At 40.9% G+C, this 19,177-nt stretch overlaps 1 protein-coding gene across 1 annotated transcript in view; it reads right to left on the bottom strand.

Annotated features, from left to right (window-relative positions):
* Positions 1–18,384, bottom strand: part of LOC149278148 (dynein axonemal heavy chain 6-like) — a 102,260-nt gene extending 83,876 nt beyond the window's left edge. Inside the window, 12 exon segments of the mRNA XM_089502265.1 lie at positions 3,190–3,275; positions 5,689–5,885; positions 6,376–6,487; positions 7,201–7,445; positions 8,157–8,288; positions 8,871–9,009; positions 11,522–11,634; positions 13,181–13,348; positions 13,853–13,974; positions 15,738–15,889; positions 16,638–16,768; positions 18,232–18,384. Coding sequence (XP_089358391.1) covers positions 3,190–3,275; positions 5,689–5,885; positions 6,376–6,487; positions 7,201–7,445; positions 8,157–8,288; positions 8,871–9,009; positions 11,522–11,634; positions 13,181–13,348; positions 13,853–13,974; positions 15,738–15,889; positions 16,638–16,768; positions 18,232–18,384 — 1,750 coding nt within the window.
* Positions 18,385–19,177: the final 793 nt, after the last annotated feature.

Genomic DNA, 19,177 nt, shown 5'->3' on the forward strand with positions numbered 1-19,177 from the left:
TTATTATGAAGATAACCATTTTGGGTTTAGTTGTTGAGACTCTGGAGTGGCCCGATGTCATCAGGGCAGTATATGGTGTCCCAGAAACATATCATTTGAAGTACGGAAACATGGTTACGGTGTATACATACCTTGTTTTGATACTCTGAGTCCAACCCAAGAAGCAGCTCACAGTCAGGCCAGGTAGGTTGACCAGTCTCTGAGCTCCATTTAGGGTCCCTCGGAGATCCTTCATTATTAATATTGGTCATTTGACAGCCGAATATGGAAAGACGAGGCTCCTTGCTAAGAGCAACAACCTTACCTAATACAAAACAAAAATATATATATATAATAAGAGCTCGTAGTCCAACCCCAAGCATAAGCCGCCAGCTCCGCCATTTTATTGGGCGTACCAACAGTCCGAGTCTGGGGATACCTGGATCGTTCTCTGTCTTTTATTACTAGACCCACTGTGTACATCCAGAGATTCTTCCAATAAATCGCATTCAGTTTAGCAGATTTAGCATAAAACATGAGAGTCGATGGCTGAATCTCGCCTTTGGCGTCTCGTTACTCGGGTATGAGCCATACAGATCGCAAACAGACGACACTTTGATGACTCACAGGTTTTATGAACAGATGGGATATATTGTCAAATGACAGCATAAAAAAATAACGACCGTTTTGTGAATCCGAGCATTTTTGTTGAATTTTCTAAAGGAAATGTGAAAATAAAAAATTGGATAAGAGCGTTGTATTTGCATACTTTTTTTTTTAAGAACAAGATCATGGAAATTGGGAAAATTAGAGAAATACTGCGCTTTAAGGGAGAGCTCTCAACACATTTTACCAGTGGTCATTTTGCATCGAAATATGTTTTGTTTTTTAAATGCGTTTTGGCATATCAGCCATTTGTATGAGTTATCTGACCCCCTACTAAACAAACCCCCCAACTCCTTATCATACTGCCTGTGGGAAACAATAGAATGACTTGGTCTTAATCATCCAGAGGGACCTTCTGACTCATGAAAATATATGGAGGTTTTTATTCATTGAACAGGACTTCATTAGCATTGCCATAAAGCATCAGCTCAGTGTGGTGTTTGAGCCGGGAAAGTCACCCAAAATATCACATGACTGACAGCAACGGCGGCTCCAGATCTGCAGATAAAGGAAGTTTATTGGATCAAAATTAGAAAAAACAGGATTTAATGCTGAAAGAAAGATATATTCCATGGGATTTCGCCCTGTGGTTGTGATTGTTTCCCCTAATAGTGAACTACTTGGGTCAGAAGATGGTATTTGGGTGGTATTAGGTAGTGCTGAAATACCCGACTGGGCACTTGGCGTGCCCAACAGTGGCCAAGGTGGTGAGGTGACTGAACGCGTAGACGTAGGGTATGAAAATGGTGCAGTGATTACCCCGGCTCCACACGCTCACCCGTTACTCCGACCCCTCAATCATCCCTCACATCCGGTCTGTCAAAAACATTCGCCCCATCTTCACGCAAGGTGCCACTAAAGCTCCTGTTCACGCCGTCCCTCTCTCTTTACTCGGTTGATTAAACACTTCAGGGTTCAACTAAAAAATCCTGAGTCCCGGTTTCAAAGCAATAATAATAGCCTAATACACCACCTCATACCTCCCAAGTGTCTCTAGTTTGAAGGGGCAGTCCCTCTTTGGGACCCATACCTCCCCATCTCCCTTTGGTAGAAGCTCGGAATCTTTGAGTATGAGGGTCTCACAGGGTTCTCCAGCCCTAAAAGCCCCAATAATGTGTAAAGAAATAAAATTGTGTCAATAAAACCCATTATTCTGTCTTACTTGAGCACAGTAGCTTTTGGTATGTTAAAAAGTCACCCCAATTTTAATTGGCACCCCAATAAACACAATTGCCCACCTTTGGCCATTTGAAATGTTGGGGGGTTATACTGAATCCCAGCAGCGCCCGGCGTAAGCGGTGGGAATGACGGCATATAATGCAGTACAAAGGTATGAAGAAAACTAGTGATCAGTTATACATTAAAAAGGACAACGCAAAGACTGTTATGGCTAAGACAAAGGGATCCTGAGGCACGTACATTATGAATACTGCAGGCTCCGGGGCCCGACGTCAAAACAAAGATGAAGAGACCCATGCCGGAAAAAAAGTTATGTGGTTGGGTTGCCGTGAGCCGACTGGAGGGCAAAACCGCATACAATTTATATTAAATATATTGCAGACATCTCTCAAAATAATGACTCAAAAGAGCATAAAACAAAGTCTTAACCCTGTGAGCGCCAGAGGGCTGAGACACACTGTAGAGTGTTAAGCAGGGTTATGCAGTCCGGTATGGGGCAGATACTAAATATCGATATTACACTCTATAAACCCGACAAATGGATGTTGCTATACTGGTCCCAGAGGGAGAACATCCAGTTAGTGATACTCTTTACCTGGCCAGCGTTCACAGAGTTAGATGTCAGAGGTAACTTCTGAAGAAGGGACCTCTGAGATCTTGGAAGCTTATGCGATTCTACATCTTAACTATATTATTAACTATATATTATTAACAAATATTCGCCGGTTCTCATGTTCTTTTCAGGGGTTAACGGGAATCCGTAGGATGGCGCCAGGATTTAAAGGTCCATAAAGAGCAACTCTATTGGTCACCGGCAGGGGGCTCGTCTGGCATCAACCAATAAAGAAAGGATCCCCTAGTGGATCCTTTCTATATTTTTCCAACACCAGGAGAGTGTTGCTTACGGGCTGCAGCTGGGTATCCGGCAAATAGGAGAAAGGAAAGTATAGAATTTTTTCCTTTTAACACCTTGTACACTGGTTTTCATCACCCTTCTGTTTCCATCAACCAATAAAGGGCAGCTGAAAGGGCTGGGTCTCCTAAATGGCAGGGTTAAACAAAATCCCCGAGCACATGCGCATTATAAGCTCCCTATGGTTTCAATGAGAGAACATTACTGCTTGGCAATTTTCCGCAACAAGCAGCCCAAATCACGAGTTTCCGAGGACCTTGGTTGTTAAAGTACGGGAGAAAGTAGAATCTGCGCGTTTATGTACTTTGGAAAGAGTTCATGTTCAGCAGATCATCCCTTAACGTCGAGAGAAGGTTAAGACAAACTTGAAATATTTGAAGCAATTATGACATCAAAGGGCAGAACATGACATCATCGAAAGAACAAACATCTCTAATTTTAGGTCGTCGTACCTATTGTTTGCTCCATTCCATTCACAATGCCTTTCATGCCTGCTTCGAACTCGCTTTTTGTAGGGGGTACACAGACAGGCGATGATCTGCAAGGAAGACATATAATAAGTTAATTACTATTTTAATACAGGGATTAAAAAACCTATTTTTTTTCTATGACCCAGTCCGTGCGAAAACCATAAATCCTCACATATTTGTTTTATCTGTAAAATCCCTGTTTATCCCTAAGAAAAAAATGTGTGGTTTCACATTAGAAAGTTTGGATTGAAGCAGTACTTTTTCACACCAAATACACAGTATTATTACATACCAATATATGCCCCTGTGGTTTAGGGGTGCCCTAAATGGAGCCCTAAGGTACTGGCACCCTAAATGTTTTGCACCCCAGCCATCGAAAAATATACATTTTATATCTGCCCCCCATTCTTTTCTAGGGATGTTGCTTCATTTAAATGTTGCCCCTTAAGCCCAGTAATGATCAGTGAGACGTAGAACTTGAGGGCAAATCTGAAGATGCCTAATTCCCCTCATAATAGGAGGGGGTCCGGCATACAGAGTCTTACCTTTCTGGTGTTTCTCCATCGTTCAAATCATCAACAGATTCTTCAGAACCTAAAATATTCATTAATTACAATTTAATATAAAAAATACCCAAAAGCACAAAACTCAGAATTAAGAATGTAACTAGCTTGGATTAGACAGAATGAGTATATTCACTAAAATGGTGCATTCAGAGATTCGAATCGTATGTGGGGAGACTTTGAGGGAGAGCATTAGAGACAGAGAATAAGACTGTGAGAGAACGGGAATAAAATTGTGAGAGAGTGAATGAGAGCGTGTGAGAGTACGGGAGTGAGAGTGTGAGAGAGTGAATGAGAGTGTGTGAGAGTACAGGAATGAGAGTGTGAGTATGTGAGAGTACGGGATTGAGAGTGTGAGAGAGTGAATGAGAGCATGTGAGAGTACGGGAATGAGAATGTGTGAGAGTGAATGAGAGCGTGTGAGAGTACGGGAGCAAGAGTGTGAGAGAGTGAACGACAGTGTGTGAGAGTACGGGAATGAGAGTATGAGCGAGTGAATGAGAGCATGTGAGAGTAAGGGAATGCGAGTGTGAGAGAGTGAATGAGAGCGTGTGAGAGAACGGGAATGAGAGTGTGAGAGAGTGAATGAGAGCATGTGAGAGTACGGGAATGAGAGTGTGAGCGAGTGAATGAGAGCGTGTGAGAGTACGGGAATGAGAGTGTGAGAGAGTGAATGAGAGCGTGTGAGACTACGGGAATGAGAGTGTGAGAGAGTGAATGAAAGCATGTGAGAGAGAGAGTAAATATGAGTCTGAGAGAGAATGTGTGCAGCTAATTTTGTTTATGAATAGAAGAATCCCTCCGAATTTCTTCGGAGACATGTTGGAACTCCGGCTTTAATGAATAAACCCCACTGTTTAACAGTCTATGATGAGTTATTAGTACATATAGTCAAAACCATGCGCCTAAGACATCTGTAAGGCTTTTGCTGTTTAGAGAATCAGCTTGACGAGGACAGTTTTCTCAACATTCTTTTTTATAAATATATCATAATAATAATAAAACTATAATTAATTATAATAAATAAAGCATTATAAATATATAATAAATCAAATTCTAAGACACAGCCAAGATCTGCAGTCATTACAGTGCGCACACACCGTGCAAATGATCACTCTGTCTGGCAAGATGAATATACGGAAGGAGTACGTTACAATAGAGATAGACAGGCGCCAGGGAAACAGATTTGGGGTAAAAAAAAGGGCAGCAAAGTCAGTCGTTCTCTACGTGCTTCTACCGGCAGCCAATATCTTGGGATATTATAAAGTTTGTTCTATATACTAATACATGCTAAATACTTTAAGTACTTTATTAAGCCCTGGACAGCTCCAGCGCAGGCTGGGGACTGTAGGACTGCGCTCTCTTTTATCTTTTAATGAGGTGGAAAGCGATCTCCCAGCAGGCTCTGCAACAAATGGTCCATCAGAAATGCCAATCTGTTTGGGGAATCAAAGGGCCGACGAGTGGTTTGGCTGCCGGCAGAATAGATATTTATCATGCGGCAAAAAGCAGATGCTCGCTGCTCATCACAGAGAGGGTGATCAGCTCTCGGTGGAAGACGTTTCCTATTCACGCTGTCAAAGGTAAGTCACCGACACACTGGCCAAGTTTGCCAAAAGGCCAGTCCATGCCTGCCGGTAACGCTGGCTGATCTGCAACACCTATTACACTCAGCAAGCATGTAGAATAGGAGGAGTTCTAGTGCAACAACAACAACAACAACAACAACCAAAAGCTGTCCAGACTTGAAATATACGCTGTTATTTCTTACCCTCTTTTTTTTAAAAGGAAAAATTAGAAAATTAGATTTGGTTTCGTGGATAACACTGTAAAGATCAAAAAACACATAATAACAAAAAAACCCTCTTTATAGCGAAATTCATTTATATGAAATAATGATAATATCACACATGGTTACTCGCCAGGTTCTAGCGTGAAAGCTACGTGTTGCTCCTCGGAGTGCCCATCCGTGTCTGGCTTGTCGATTTTGGAAGCTGAGGATGGCACAGACAGCTCTCCTGACTCGGTATCATGAGAGTTCAGGATTAGGTTCACTTCGAACACCGCCACTGCCTCCTGTTTATTTTCGACGTTCCTTTTGATGTCATTCAGCACCTAGAATCACCCAGAGCAGCGTTATTATACAGCGACTTATAAAATCTGGAAAATAACATTTCTTTATCATAAAATACCCCGAAAATAAATGTTTCAGGACGGCTGGTGGCAAAGCCTATTAACGCTTCGAGTGCCAGGGGTCAGAGCACATTTTTCCCTTAGGGAGGGCCGGACATTTTTGTTTAAATCGTTTGCTACATTTACATCTAGGTGACAGCCTTAGAAAGAGCTTACACTTACACCTAGATTTTTGTTCAGGACAAGTTTAGGGCTGACTGCATATCACATAGCAAAATATGGCAGTAAAAACACAAAAACACCAGAAAACATGATTTCTTCTCAAAACCCAAACCAAATAGAAAATGCCATGGAAATTAAATAAGTTCCAACCCCTGTAAATGTGTACGGTGACGAGGCATGGGAGACCCTAACAGGCCCAGCGCACTCTCTTTATTTCTGGGCATTGAATGTTCCTCTATGAAAAGCCTACCTTAACTATATCGGACTCAGACAGGACCGGGTGGGGTGGCGCTCTCTTTTCAGGGGGCTTCTCCTCCTTTATAAGCGTAGCAGAATATCCACCTTCTTGCCTTCCTTCCTGACTGTAAAAAAAAAATATTATTTGTAAACCAAGGAGATCAATATGTGCTTTGAGTCTGACATTTAAAGAGTCAGAATATATATATATAGGTTGCTGATGTGGGCACGGATTTTCACTTAGACACTCTTTACAACACTCTTTAGGACTCTTTAATGAATTAATAATTATATTTGTATCTGCTTCAAATTTATTCATATGCATTTATATGTATTAGTTAATTGAACTCACATGCCCTTGCCTAAAACCTTAAGTTGCAGGCACTACTATGACATCATATACAGCCCTCATTTTAGTGAATTTGCTGATATTACCAAATTGGAGCCTCTTATAACTCCACTTCCATCTTAACCCTTCTCAGATGTGGTTTCCATGCAACTTAATTTGGCATTGTAGCCAAGTTGACATGACATTTCATCAAGCTGACTTTTGGGGATAGATTATTAGTTACTCCATTTAACCCAACTTAGTCTAACAACAACTGCAACTCAACTTCAGTCTTGACTCGAATATTATTATACAATTAACTTAACAAAACTCAACGAATATAGATGCAAAAAGTCAAACATTACATTTTGTTGTATTTATAATGTCTTTATACAACCTTTTTGTTATGCTTTATTCTATGACCGCAGGAACAGCCCGATAGTTCAAAAGGCAATCCAAAAAAAACCCAATATCTGCTTAAGAAATTGTTAACTAGTAGCAATGATTTACCCAGATTTTGTATTCTTTTTCTCGTCCTTTGAAGTCACATTATTGGAGGCTTCTAGGAATCTTAGCAGCATGTTTACAGAGTTGATCACCAGCGATCGAAGCATCTCCTGGAAGATGGCATCTGTAAGGTTAAAAAATCTCCCGAACCGCTCCTGCAGTCTTCGCCAGTTGTACAGCTCAGTATATTTAGGGGTGATGGCGCCTTCGACACAAAAGAGGTGTCCCATCCCTTCTAATTCAGCCACCTATTAATACAAACAGAAAAATATGACTTGAGTTGCTATGTCGTGGGCTAATACACTGCCCCTGTATTATCTGCCATTTAATAATTCTCTTTGATTTAATAAAAACATTGTAAAAAAATTTATAAAAATTGAACCAGATAAATATCCAACAACTTGCTGAGGTTAAACACAGTTACTGCTTTCAAATTATATATAGATAGATAGATAGATAGATAGATAGATAGATAGATAGATATAATATATGTATATACACAGATACAAATGTGAATTGTTCTGATGCAAAAAAAATATCAGATCCTCAGAACTTCCAAATCCAACCCATTAAATTTTCACTAAACACTATAACTTTCATAACTCCCAAGTGTCTGTGTTTTGGAGGGACAGTCCTTCTTTAATTTTCATCTCTGTACCCCTGTTTCCTTTCTAATGACCCTCTTTTCTAAAAGCTCTGAGTGTTTGCTGGTTATGAGGGTATCAGGGGGTTCTACAGCCCTAAAAACCGCAATAATGTATATAGAAACAGCCAAAAATCATTGAAATCATTAAAATTATACTTGGTTACATAAGTAGATAGCAATACATCACAATGTCACATAAAAACTGGGTAAAGCCCCCTAACCACACGGTTAAAATAAGTGCATCCCTCTTATTCAATTTGAATAGCTGGGAGATATGAAACTGGATGTTTTCTACACGTGATTTACATCTTACCTTCAGACACATTTGGGTGATTAAAAGAACAATTTTTTCTCTGAGTGCTTGGATTTTTTCAAGAGCGATAAATTGGGACTGGGACTGGACATCGCAGAACTCTTCCAGGGAGTAGGTACGGAACTCATCAAGCTGGAAATTAACAGGTTAATGATTTATCTGCATGTAGTTTTATGCAAAATACCTCCTAGCCCCAGTGACCAGGGTTGGTCTTCTGTACGTCCCTCTATCAATTGTGGAACCAATTCTGGCCATTGATACAATAAAAAAAATGCTTCTGTATGGCACGCCCATGAGGATCATCCTTAAACAGTGATTCAGCGTGTTATACTGTTTATTTAAAGTGTTAAATAATACTTTGATAGCATAAAGCTCACCAATAACCTCTGACAAACCATTAGCAGTAAAATGATGGGAATAAATTTAATAAAACCGATAGAAGAAAACACCTTCTTGGGGTATAAAACCCACCTTTATATAAAAACCTCTGTGCCTCTGAGTGTTAATCTCACTTTAATTACTAAAAGTCTCAATAACAAGTGATTTTCACTGTCCAAGGGTGCATTGGATGGACCTCTCATCCCACCTATCTGATGGACTTCAAGGTAAGGGGCTAGATTTAGATTTTTGTTTTTTTCTTTAACCCATTCATCCCACAACACAGGAAACTTTGCAGTCAGATGACGTATTGCTATATTTTTGAAACGTTATTACCTTAACTAACAAAATCCTCTTATCCTCACACGTATCGTCACCCTGTATGGTCACAGCGTCCTGGCACATAGACTGGAGATACAGGAGACATCCCTGAAACAACTCGTCTGCAAAATACAGCCGCTGGAGCATCACTGTCCTGGGAGAAGAGGAAGCAGAATGAGACCAGCTAAAGTTTCCAACTTAATCCAACTCGCTGGTATGGGAATAAATCCCTCGGGGAGGTTAGGGAACTAGGGAACTAACCTAAAACATCACAACAGTGTGCGACCCTTTGGTAACTCAAAATATAAATTATTCACCGTCATGGCAGTCAACAAAAGGAAATACAAACCCATTGTGTGAATTATTGTTTAATAATCTGTAATAGATACTCAATACGACATACTTGCTGTTATTCGTCTTAGTTCTGCGCACATTTCTTTTCCAAACTGCAAATGCCTTCCATAACCTTGGACAAAAAAACCCCCAAAATCTTAATTAGATTACTTATAATTCTAGAATTCATAATTCACCTCTCCAGTTCTTCATAAGTGGTTGAATATTTTTAAATATTTTCTGTTTTTTAATAAAATGATTTACTTTTAATGTTCACTTATTATAAAATCAGATATGAAAAAATTACATAGATTATTTAACAAATATTTGCCATTAAAATAGATTTGTATATTTTACTTTTTTTCTGTCCCACAATAGTATCCAATGACTTAAATAATAAAACATTACATTTAATAATTGGATTTTTTTTTAAATCCTAAATAATTACGGTATTAATGGTTTGAAAGTCAGGACGGGATTAGAAATATATATGGTGTGTCATCTCCACTAGGATGGCTATGAAATGCCTCAATTAATATTTTTCCGTTTTAATATTATATGAATGGAGGCAAAGAGTACTTATTAGATCTACATATATACAGGGCTGATGTAAGAAAAGGAAAGATACAAAATTACAGATTTTGAGATGTCACTCAACAATTTGCAGACTTTTTCTACTGATCGCGCTAAGGTCTGGGTCTTGCTGAGGAGAACACACAGACATACCTTCTAAGTGTCCCGGTTTAAGAGGGACAGTCCTGGTTGTCGGGCACTCGGGTTGTCTCCCTAAGCTCTACCATTGTCCTGGTTTGGCAAGCAGCGGTGACCATGGGTTGCTCTGGAGATCAGGAGATCTTCCCAGTCTGTCCCATTGAGTAGATGACCTCTGTCCCACGCAGCCAACCCAAAGTAGAGCGCCGGGATATGCAATAATATCTTAGCTCTCTGCTTCTATAGAACTCAAGGAGGCTGCAAAAGTAGGTAATGTTTTGCTCCATCCCTGCCTCCACTATCCCCGTCGTAATAAAGTTACTAAATCCGCTGAGTATGTACACACCGATCAGCCATAACATTATGACCACCTGCTTAATATTGTGTAGGTCCCCCTTTTTGCCACCAAGCAGCCCTGACCCGTCGAGGCCCGGCCCCCATGGATGCATCCTGGTGTGCCATGTTCTCCTGGTAAGGGACCTTCTTTCGTTGCTCTGTGGTCTGGTTCTTTTACTCACCTGCCCATTGTAGGCACTTTCGGCAGAGGACAGCATGGGGTCAGCATGGGCACCCTGACTGGTCTGCGGCTATGCGGCCCCATACACAACAAACTGTGACGCTCTGCGTGTTCTGACGCCTTTCTATCAGAACCAGCAGTAACCTTTTCAGCAATTTGAGCTCCAGTAGCTCGTCTGTTGGATTTGACCCCATGGGCAGCCTTCACCCCCCATGTGCATCAATGAGCTTTAGCCGCCCATGAGGTTCCCCGTTTTTCCTTCCTTGGAGCACTTTTGATAGGTACCAATCACTGCAAACCGGGGACCCCCACAAGAGCTGCAGTTTTGGAGATGCTCTGACCCGGTTGTCTCGCCGTCAGTTTGGCCCTCGTCAGGGTCGCTCAGATCCTTACGCTGCCCATTTTTCCTGCTGCTAACGCATCAACTTTGGGGACAAAATGTTCTCTCACTGCCTAATATACCCCACACACATCGACTGGTGCCATGATAACAAGATTATCAGTGTTACTCACTTCGCCTGTCAGCGGTCAGAAGCTTATCGCTGATCGGTGTAAATAAATGTATTGTAATGCACGGCACTAGTAATACCCTCAACCTGCAGCCTGAAGAAGTAACTATTCCACATCATCCTTGCTATAATCAAAGCAGCCCCTCTCTATTTGCCCCCCCAACCCCATAATAGAGTGTAAGCTTACAAGAGCAGGACCCTCTTCTTTTCAGTATGCCTTAACATCTATTAGTGTTATTGTCAATTTCGCAGTTTTTGGCACAGGGATTAATTTACCCCCTCCATCCACACTAACTACCCCTCCACTCTATAACACACAAATAGGGTTTGTAGAATACGTCTCCAAGTCTAAATGAAGCTTCTAACTGCCTTCCATTCCAGCAGAATTTTCAAAGCCAACTTCTTTACCATTTTCTGAATAATTTCTCATTTTTCGCCACGTTTTTCTTATTTAAAAAACAGAAGAAAAATAACTGTCCAGGTGGCGTTTTTTTTTTTTCTTAACAGAATAAATAAAACCTCACAGCCGGCTCGACCTAATCGAAAAAGAAAATCCGGCACACGTGAAGCAGAACTTTGTAATCCTCTCCTCTTACCTGTACTGCGAAAATACTTTTAAATCCTTGATTGCGTGGTAATTTGCCCTTTCATGTAGCCACTCGTTGAGAGGCGCAACGTCCATAATCTCTCCCTCCGACGCCGTGTGTACCTAGTCGATGAGACGCGAACAAAATGTAACCTCCTAGATTATGGAAAGTTTTTCATTTCAAGCCCTCGATTCCCGGCGAGGTTTAGCTTTTTTGATTATAGGCACATATCATTCAAAGAACATGCGTCACGAGTCATGTCTGAAACATTATTCACTGCCGAGATACTCTGTACTTCAAACCAACACGTGAACCCCACTTCAGCGAATTATTATTACGATGGGCAATTCATACGGGATTCAACCAAACCATTGACGTTCAAGCTTTTACGCTATCGGACGTAACTTTAATTAAAAGATATAGCATAATGTCTCTGTATTGTATAGCAACAGCAGGCAACAAACTTACCGTGTTTGCGAGGCCATTTAAATGGAAAAGCAGAGGTATGGAGCTCTTAAAGGTAGTGTTCCACCTACTCTGTTTAACTTAACACTTATTAATAGACTAAATACAGCTTTAAAGCAACCATTTCTGGTTCTACGAAGCACAGGGACGTGCCTATTGCCTAAGCAGATGGGGAGTATTTAATATGACGTAGTTTTGTCAGACAAAACACCTGGTAGTCAGTAAAAAAAAGCTTTTATTTCATTCTGCACACCCCTGCTGTCAGAGTGGTTTGGTCTGCTCTCTTCCCCCTCCCTTTAGTTGGTCTCTTCCCTTTCACTCTGGCAGCTGCTCCTTGCCAGGCACAGAGTCCCCACCTGTACAGAGACGCAGCTTGCAGGCTGCAGACACAAGGTCGTTTATTTAAAAATATATATTGCAGCTAGGGTTAGTTATTACTCCAGCTGTTGAGACTACATTCCCCGTGACTCTCAGCCAGTCTGGAATGTTATCTTCATGGTAAAACGAGTTCTCAACAACTGGAGAGCCCAAGGTTAGCTTTCATAGCATCTCATGATTACAAGCCATCCCTTTGGTTGGCTGAGCATCATGAAAAATGTAATTTTTCGACATTTTGAGTGCCAAATGTTACCAAAACTGCTGCAAAACCACCAAGTGTCCTATTTGGGTTCCAAGCCTTTATGTCCCTTGTTTACTACCCTCTAAATCCCCTCTTTTTTGGTGGGGATAACATTTTGCTCCCCCCCCTGGAAAAAAATCCTAGTTTAGTATTTAGTATTATTGCAATCCTTTTTTATTACACTTCTTTTTTCACTATATATGTGGCGACTTGCCCTTTGCAGATTAGTTTATGGTGCTTTGGCAAAAACACAGAACCACCAGAATGTCCCTGGTTGACCTTCCCACTCTTGTACCATATGGGATCCAAGAGGTGCGGAGCCAAAATTGATGGGTGGAGTCACACACTGGCATGGCCAGTCCATACTATACATCAATCAAAGTGGTTATTTGCCAGAAACAGCTGGTTGCCCTTCCTACGGAAAAGGGACCTTCACGAAATAGAAAAGATCTTAAAATGGTTATTGAAAGGTAATAAAAATGGCTTTTCAACAATTTTATAGAACACTTTATTGCAATATATTTTTTTCTCTAAATGTGTCCAAATAAGCCTTAAAGGTGGAATAAAGTAACGTTGATGTTTACCTTACAGACGCGTGATGCACTTATAGTCCAGTACGAGCCGGAATCAACAGCTGTGGCCGCTGGAACGACCTGGAGATCATAAGGGTCGTACCGAACGCTAGGATTATCATAATCTCTGGGGAGGCAGTAAAAAAAATCCCCTTTGTCCTCTTGAAAGGATTTTTTCTCCTGCAGAAATAATTTGTATTTATTTATTTATTTGTTTGTTTATTTATCTATATGTCATCATCATCATCATCATCATCATCATATCAAGACTGAGTGTGACCTTCAGGGACACACATATAAAGGCTGTGAGGATTCTACCAGCACGCTCAACTCAATCTAGTGGGGAAACTCAAAGCTCGGGTAAGCTGGTGGACACAATATGTACTTTAAAAGTGCTGTTCCACATAGATGTCTTTTCCAACATTACCAGATTTTTATACTATTATGTACTAATATGGAATATATCTAAAATAAGATATCTAATCACTCTCATCACACCTATCACACAGAACACCTCACTCAATCACACTCACTTGCCATCACGGAGTAAATGGCGGTCCGTAAGGCTTTGACTTTAAATGCTCTTTTGAGGTGGTCTCATAACTACACTTTGGTATAGGGTATCATGGCTTATATTTTTGTTAAAATATATATAAAATTATATATTCCCAATATGCAACTCACCTCTACAAGCCTTTTGTATTTGTAAGCCGACACGCTCTGGGTTTCTGACATGTCCTTGTGTAATTCTGTATCCCACCCAAGCTTAGCTCTCAGTTTGATGATGTGGGATAAGGCGCTGTCATCTGGCACGACAAGACGTTAAGCGGACTGTAAGTGATCGAGTCTAATAGCGGCTAGTGTTATATGGGCTATCCCTTTAATTTCCCAAATGTTAATTTGTATAACAGATACATTAAGGTTTATTTTAAACATACCCTACATTACAAAGTTTCTTTGTGCCTCCAAAAAAGTTTTCAAATTAGCCGGACTTTCAGCCATTAAACCCAGTCTGAGTCTAGAAAGGCTAGAAAGGTGGATAGGAGGGCAATTGTCCCCTAAGATGCTCTGAAGATTTTGGGCCACTAGCAGAACCCTTTATGTATGTCTGCATTTCCAGACTGGAGAGTCTAAGGCTAGGTTTCCACTTGGGTTTTTGTCCTGCGTTATTTTCTTGATGAAAAACGCCAGGAAAAAACGCCAAGAAAACTCCCACTGCATTCTCCTGCGTTTTGGCGTTTTTTTTTCTGGAGTTTTTTCTGGCGTTTTAGCCTTTCTGTGGAAATTGCTTTTTTGACCTTAGGCAGTTTTTCCAGCCTTTACACGTTGGGATTGTCACCCAGCTAAAAGGGATTCGGATAAATGGCGAGTATCTGCCCCCTCCTGATGTCATTTCCTTGGTAGAGTTCTACGCCCCGGCGGACCCTTTTGTCTCTTTTCTGTGGTTTGTAAGGCCTGCTTTATTCCGAATGTCTGCTCCTCTGGGAAGATTGGCCCCAAATGATGCTGCAAATTGTTTGCTGTTGCTTTTGGCACGCAGGATCCAGTTGATGCGTCGCGTATGTTTGTTTGTAATGGGATGTTTGTTCCAAATGGTGTAAAATTCAATATGAACTTTGTTTTGTGTGAAACTGTTTGTTTCCCGCCTATTTCTCGTAGGACACACAGATACCGGGTCCATCCTCTGCATTGTAACTGTGGAAAAAAACGCCATAAAAAACGCCAAGGCAATAAACCCACATGGCTTTTTCATGGTGTTTTTTCTCTCCCATAGACTTCTATTGGAGAAAAACACCAAGATTTCCTTGCAAAAAACGCCAGAGCGTCAACAACCTGCGATTCTGAAAAACTGCCACAGAGCCCAAAAAAGCAGAAAAACGCCAAAGAGGACTGAAAAAACGCCAAGTGGATCTGGCATCGTGCGATTTCCTATTGAAGAACAGCTAACATCTGGACGCAGCCTTTTTTCACAAAAAAAACGCTGTGTGGCTGAATTGGCGTTATTATGTGCGTTTTTAGCAAAAAAAAAAACAAGTGGAAACCTAGCCTGAAGCAGTAATGGCTTTAGGTGGGATTTACACCCTGACCTCTGTACACTGAGTATAAATAAGCAGCCATGTAAGGACCACCAAAATACCCCAAAGATCCTTCTTCTATACAGGTCATGAATAGTCATCCCCATCGTAGGCCCTCAGTGAAGACCCTTCACAACTAAATCTCAAATAGTGCATTTAGAGGAACAATGCCAGGGCTACCTCTTCTTTAAATAAAGAAAGGAAATTAAAGGGATAGCCCATATAATACTAGCCGCTATTGACCAAATAGTTGCCGTAAAGAATGGGTACATTCCCTAGTTGGAGAAAGAAAGGTTTGGTCCTGGGATAACGTCAGACATTTCTTTTATAAAGCATCAGATCTGGCCGAAACTATACCTTAAATATAACGATATGACGAGATCTGGGCCTCACAAAAGGAAAACATTTTGGATAACATTAGGTTTGGAAAAATGGCTAGTAGTCGGTGACTTTGCTTTGTATCGGATGACCCATAAACCATTTCATGTTCTCACCATCAGTATCTTGTTGACTTTCTCCGGCCAGGCGAGCCGGTCTCGGGGGGGCTTTGTCTTCTGTTTTATCCATCACGTCTCTCGTTCTTCTTTCCGGGTCTGGCTTTATATTCTCTGGGCCGGTGTTGCTTATCGGGCCTTTTTTATGCCTCCTAGGATTAGTGAAAATATAATGAAAAATGTAAGTCTAAACACATCAATGTTTACGCATTTATCAAGTAATTAAAGAGGCTTTTTTTTTCCTTATCTGCACTTTGTTAGTATATTTGAAATAGTACAAATAAAGCAAAATTGGGGTAATTACAATTATTATGGAGAATTACTCCTGCTAAGGGTTTGGCATTTAACATTTATTAGGAATAATTCAGTTTTGGGTTCAACAGAGCAGGCGGAACATTGTCTTTAAAACCTACGGAACACAATGGTGCTTTCTGAATAAAAGGTGATGTAATTAAGCATTTCTATATTTCTGGGATGATAGGGTGGCACCTAAATTAGTATGGGGTAGCATTCTATGGTGGCCTAATGGGGGGTAACATAAACCTCATTACCTTTTTTTATTACATCATAGCTACTTACCGTACTATGATACCAATGCCGCCAAGTTGTGCCATTGTAAGGCTAAGTGAAATATATAGTACTCTGGGAAATTGTAAAATTAGTGATTTATGATAAATATATCAAAGGACTCAGACTACCCCTCTAAAGGTTTCTTTTTAAGAATATGAAAAATCCCATCTGGAAACCAACCTCTCCGAAAGCTGACCCCGGGTTGTATATGATAGACTCTCGTTGAGCATTATATTTGGGCGAGGGGGCATATAACAATACCGAGTATCTACACGCCTTTTCAGATAACCCCAACCTGTGATTCGTCTTTAAAAATACAATTCGACTTACACGTTGGTTTCTATTTTCTCCCCTTTTACCCTCCCGAGCCCTTTTTTCCGCCGGTCTCCCCTGTAAACGGAGGTATCGATTGGGTCGGGGAACTTGGCCATGTTTCCAGATGGTGGTTTGGGGATAAAAACCTTTAAGAAAAAAAAAACAGAAGTGTGAAAATACGTTAGAATGTCGTCTTTATTCTTTAATTCCAAATCAGCGACCCAACGAGATTGTACAATTCCTGGCAAACCATTAATATCTTCTATGCCCAGGGCCTTCCTCTCCTTTTCTATCCTTTGTATCCAAATTGATATGTGATTACTTACTATGTCCTGTTTGCCTGTTGTACAACGCTGCGGAATATGTTGGTGCTATGTAAATCAGTAAATAATGATGCCCCTAGACGATGATATCTACTTTATCCCTGTTCATTTGGTTTTCCTTCACGGTACTGTGAGAGATTTCTCCAACGTGTTAATTATTCCTCTTTTAAATCTAAGACAGAATCTATCCACTACATGTGCAAATATTGAGGTTCTAGTGCAATACCCAACATCCACCAGTAGGTGGGAGTCTTCAGCACACAAGAAGAGGTTGTGCTGTGAGTGTGTAAAAAGTGCTCTCTATCGCAGACTGCTACACAAAAATGGTCTTCTCTCCATAGCAACCAGTGGAATGTTCTTACTAACCGGACTATTCCATTGGTCGATATGATAACTAGAATACGTTCTCGAAGCTTTGCTCCAGAATCAAAGACTTGAAGGAAAAGGCTTTATAATTCTCATGTTACGGCAATATATCTTTTTGGAGGACCCTGGTTCTTTTAACAGCTCATGAGTGCTACCTACAACGTTTCCGTCCTGATGACATCAGAACAATATCAGAGTCTTACTCTGATGTAATACATTCTTGTTTCATTACTCCTGTATCCCACAAACATGAGAATTGACTCTTGTCCTATGAGCCCCGGGGCAGAATGGGGTCTTTTGAGGACTGTTATACTTTGTGATATTCACCAAATACAATGTAGAGTCACAAAAAAGACCTCAGAGTCCTCCTCTCCAGATACGTTTGTTATCTGAGGGGTCTTCAGCACTGACCCTGCATCCTGTTTTATGAATATTTTGCCAGGTAAAAAGTATCACAAACTTCTACGGAGGATTTTCTAAGGACTCAGACGTCTTCCACAAGCGAACCCATGGTGGTCAAACAATAACCGAGAGATGATTGTCAAGCTCCACTCAAGTGCATCAAAGTCCAACAGACCCTCCTCTCTCTCTCTCTCTCTCTCTTTTTCACTCTCTCTCTCTCTCTCTCTTTTCTCCCTCTATTTCTTTCTCTATTTCTCTTTCTTTCTTTCTCTCTCTATTTCTCTCTCTCTTTTTTCTCTTCCTCTCTCACTCCCTATGTCTCTCTCTCGCTCTCTCTCTCTCTCTCTCTCTCCCTCTCCCTCTCCCTCTCTCTCTCTCTCTCTCTCTCTCTCATGCAATAACTGAAATAAGTAAAGAGTTGCAAAGACTGTTCCCTCTCTGCCTCGTTTATTAGGCACAAACAAATATGTTATCTAGACAGACACATTTTTATGTCTTAACACAAAAGGATTGCTCACTGGAGCGTTGTTGACTTCATTAGCGATGACAGCTTGTTTATGAGTCAGACTCTTTCTGGAGACCATCTGGAGTGCATCAGAGTTCTCCGGTCGGAGCTGCAGTCGGGAGAGAAGTTCTGCTGCGCGTGTTGGGTTCTGCTCGTTGATGTTCATCATGCGTGTCGGTTCCTAGACAAGAGAAGGCGATCAATATATATCCAGAATATATATCCAGAATGTCACATACCAGACAATTAATGTTGCCGGATTGTATCCTTTTTTTATCTCTGATCCAATATGGGTTCTTTTTAACAAGTTGGTATTATCGGTATATCAACTCCTTTTTTTTGTTTATATGTATAAAACCCATACAAACGCATAAATATATTAGCTTTAGACGCTATGGTGATTTACAGTATTCATTTATACGTGTATTTTCGACAGTTGATATAAGGGGGGAATCTAAAGCCTTTAAACACAACATAAAGGGACACTCCGGTCATCGTCTGCCCTTTAATGCGTGGGACAGCTGAGAGGTCCCTTTAAATTCTCGCGGATCCGCGTGGCAAATACACGGGGATTTCTAACACCGCCAAGGAAACCCAACGTCGCGTCTTAAAGTCACCTAAAAGTTTTACGCCAGACAAACCTTCATAGAAATAAAAGATCCTATAAAACAGAACGAGCCCCCGGTGCCGTCCTCCAGTGATTTGGTAGAAATGGGAGCCGGTGAAGAAGGCGCGAGTTACTTATCTATAAATCTGGTGGTAAATTTGTATATCTACGAGAAAAAAAATAGTGGTCTGCAGTACAGAAATGGTTATTACTTCCACTCTAATGCATACATTAGCTGCGTGTCCTCTGTAAATGATGGGGGGGGTTCATCGGCCCAATAAAAATAAGTCTTTAGTACACTATCTTGGCCAAGGCAGATACGCTCAACTCCTGCATCATTTTAAACGCCATT

The sequence above is a fragment of the Sceloporus occidentalis genome, unplaced genomic scaffold (assembly GCF_023333645.1).
Source record: "Sceloporus occidentalis isolate IW3139 unplaced genomic scaffold, rSceOcc1.0.p SCAF_199, whole genome shotgun sequence".
NCBI lineage: Eukaryota > Metazoa > Chordata > Lepidosauria > Squamata > Phrynosomatidae > Sceloporus > Sceloporus occidentalis.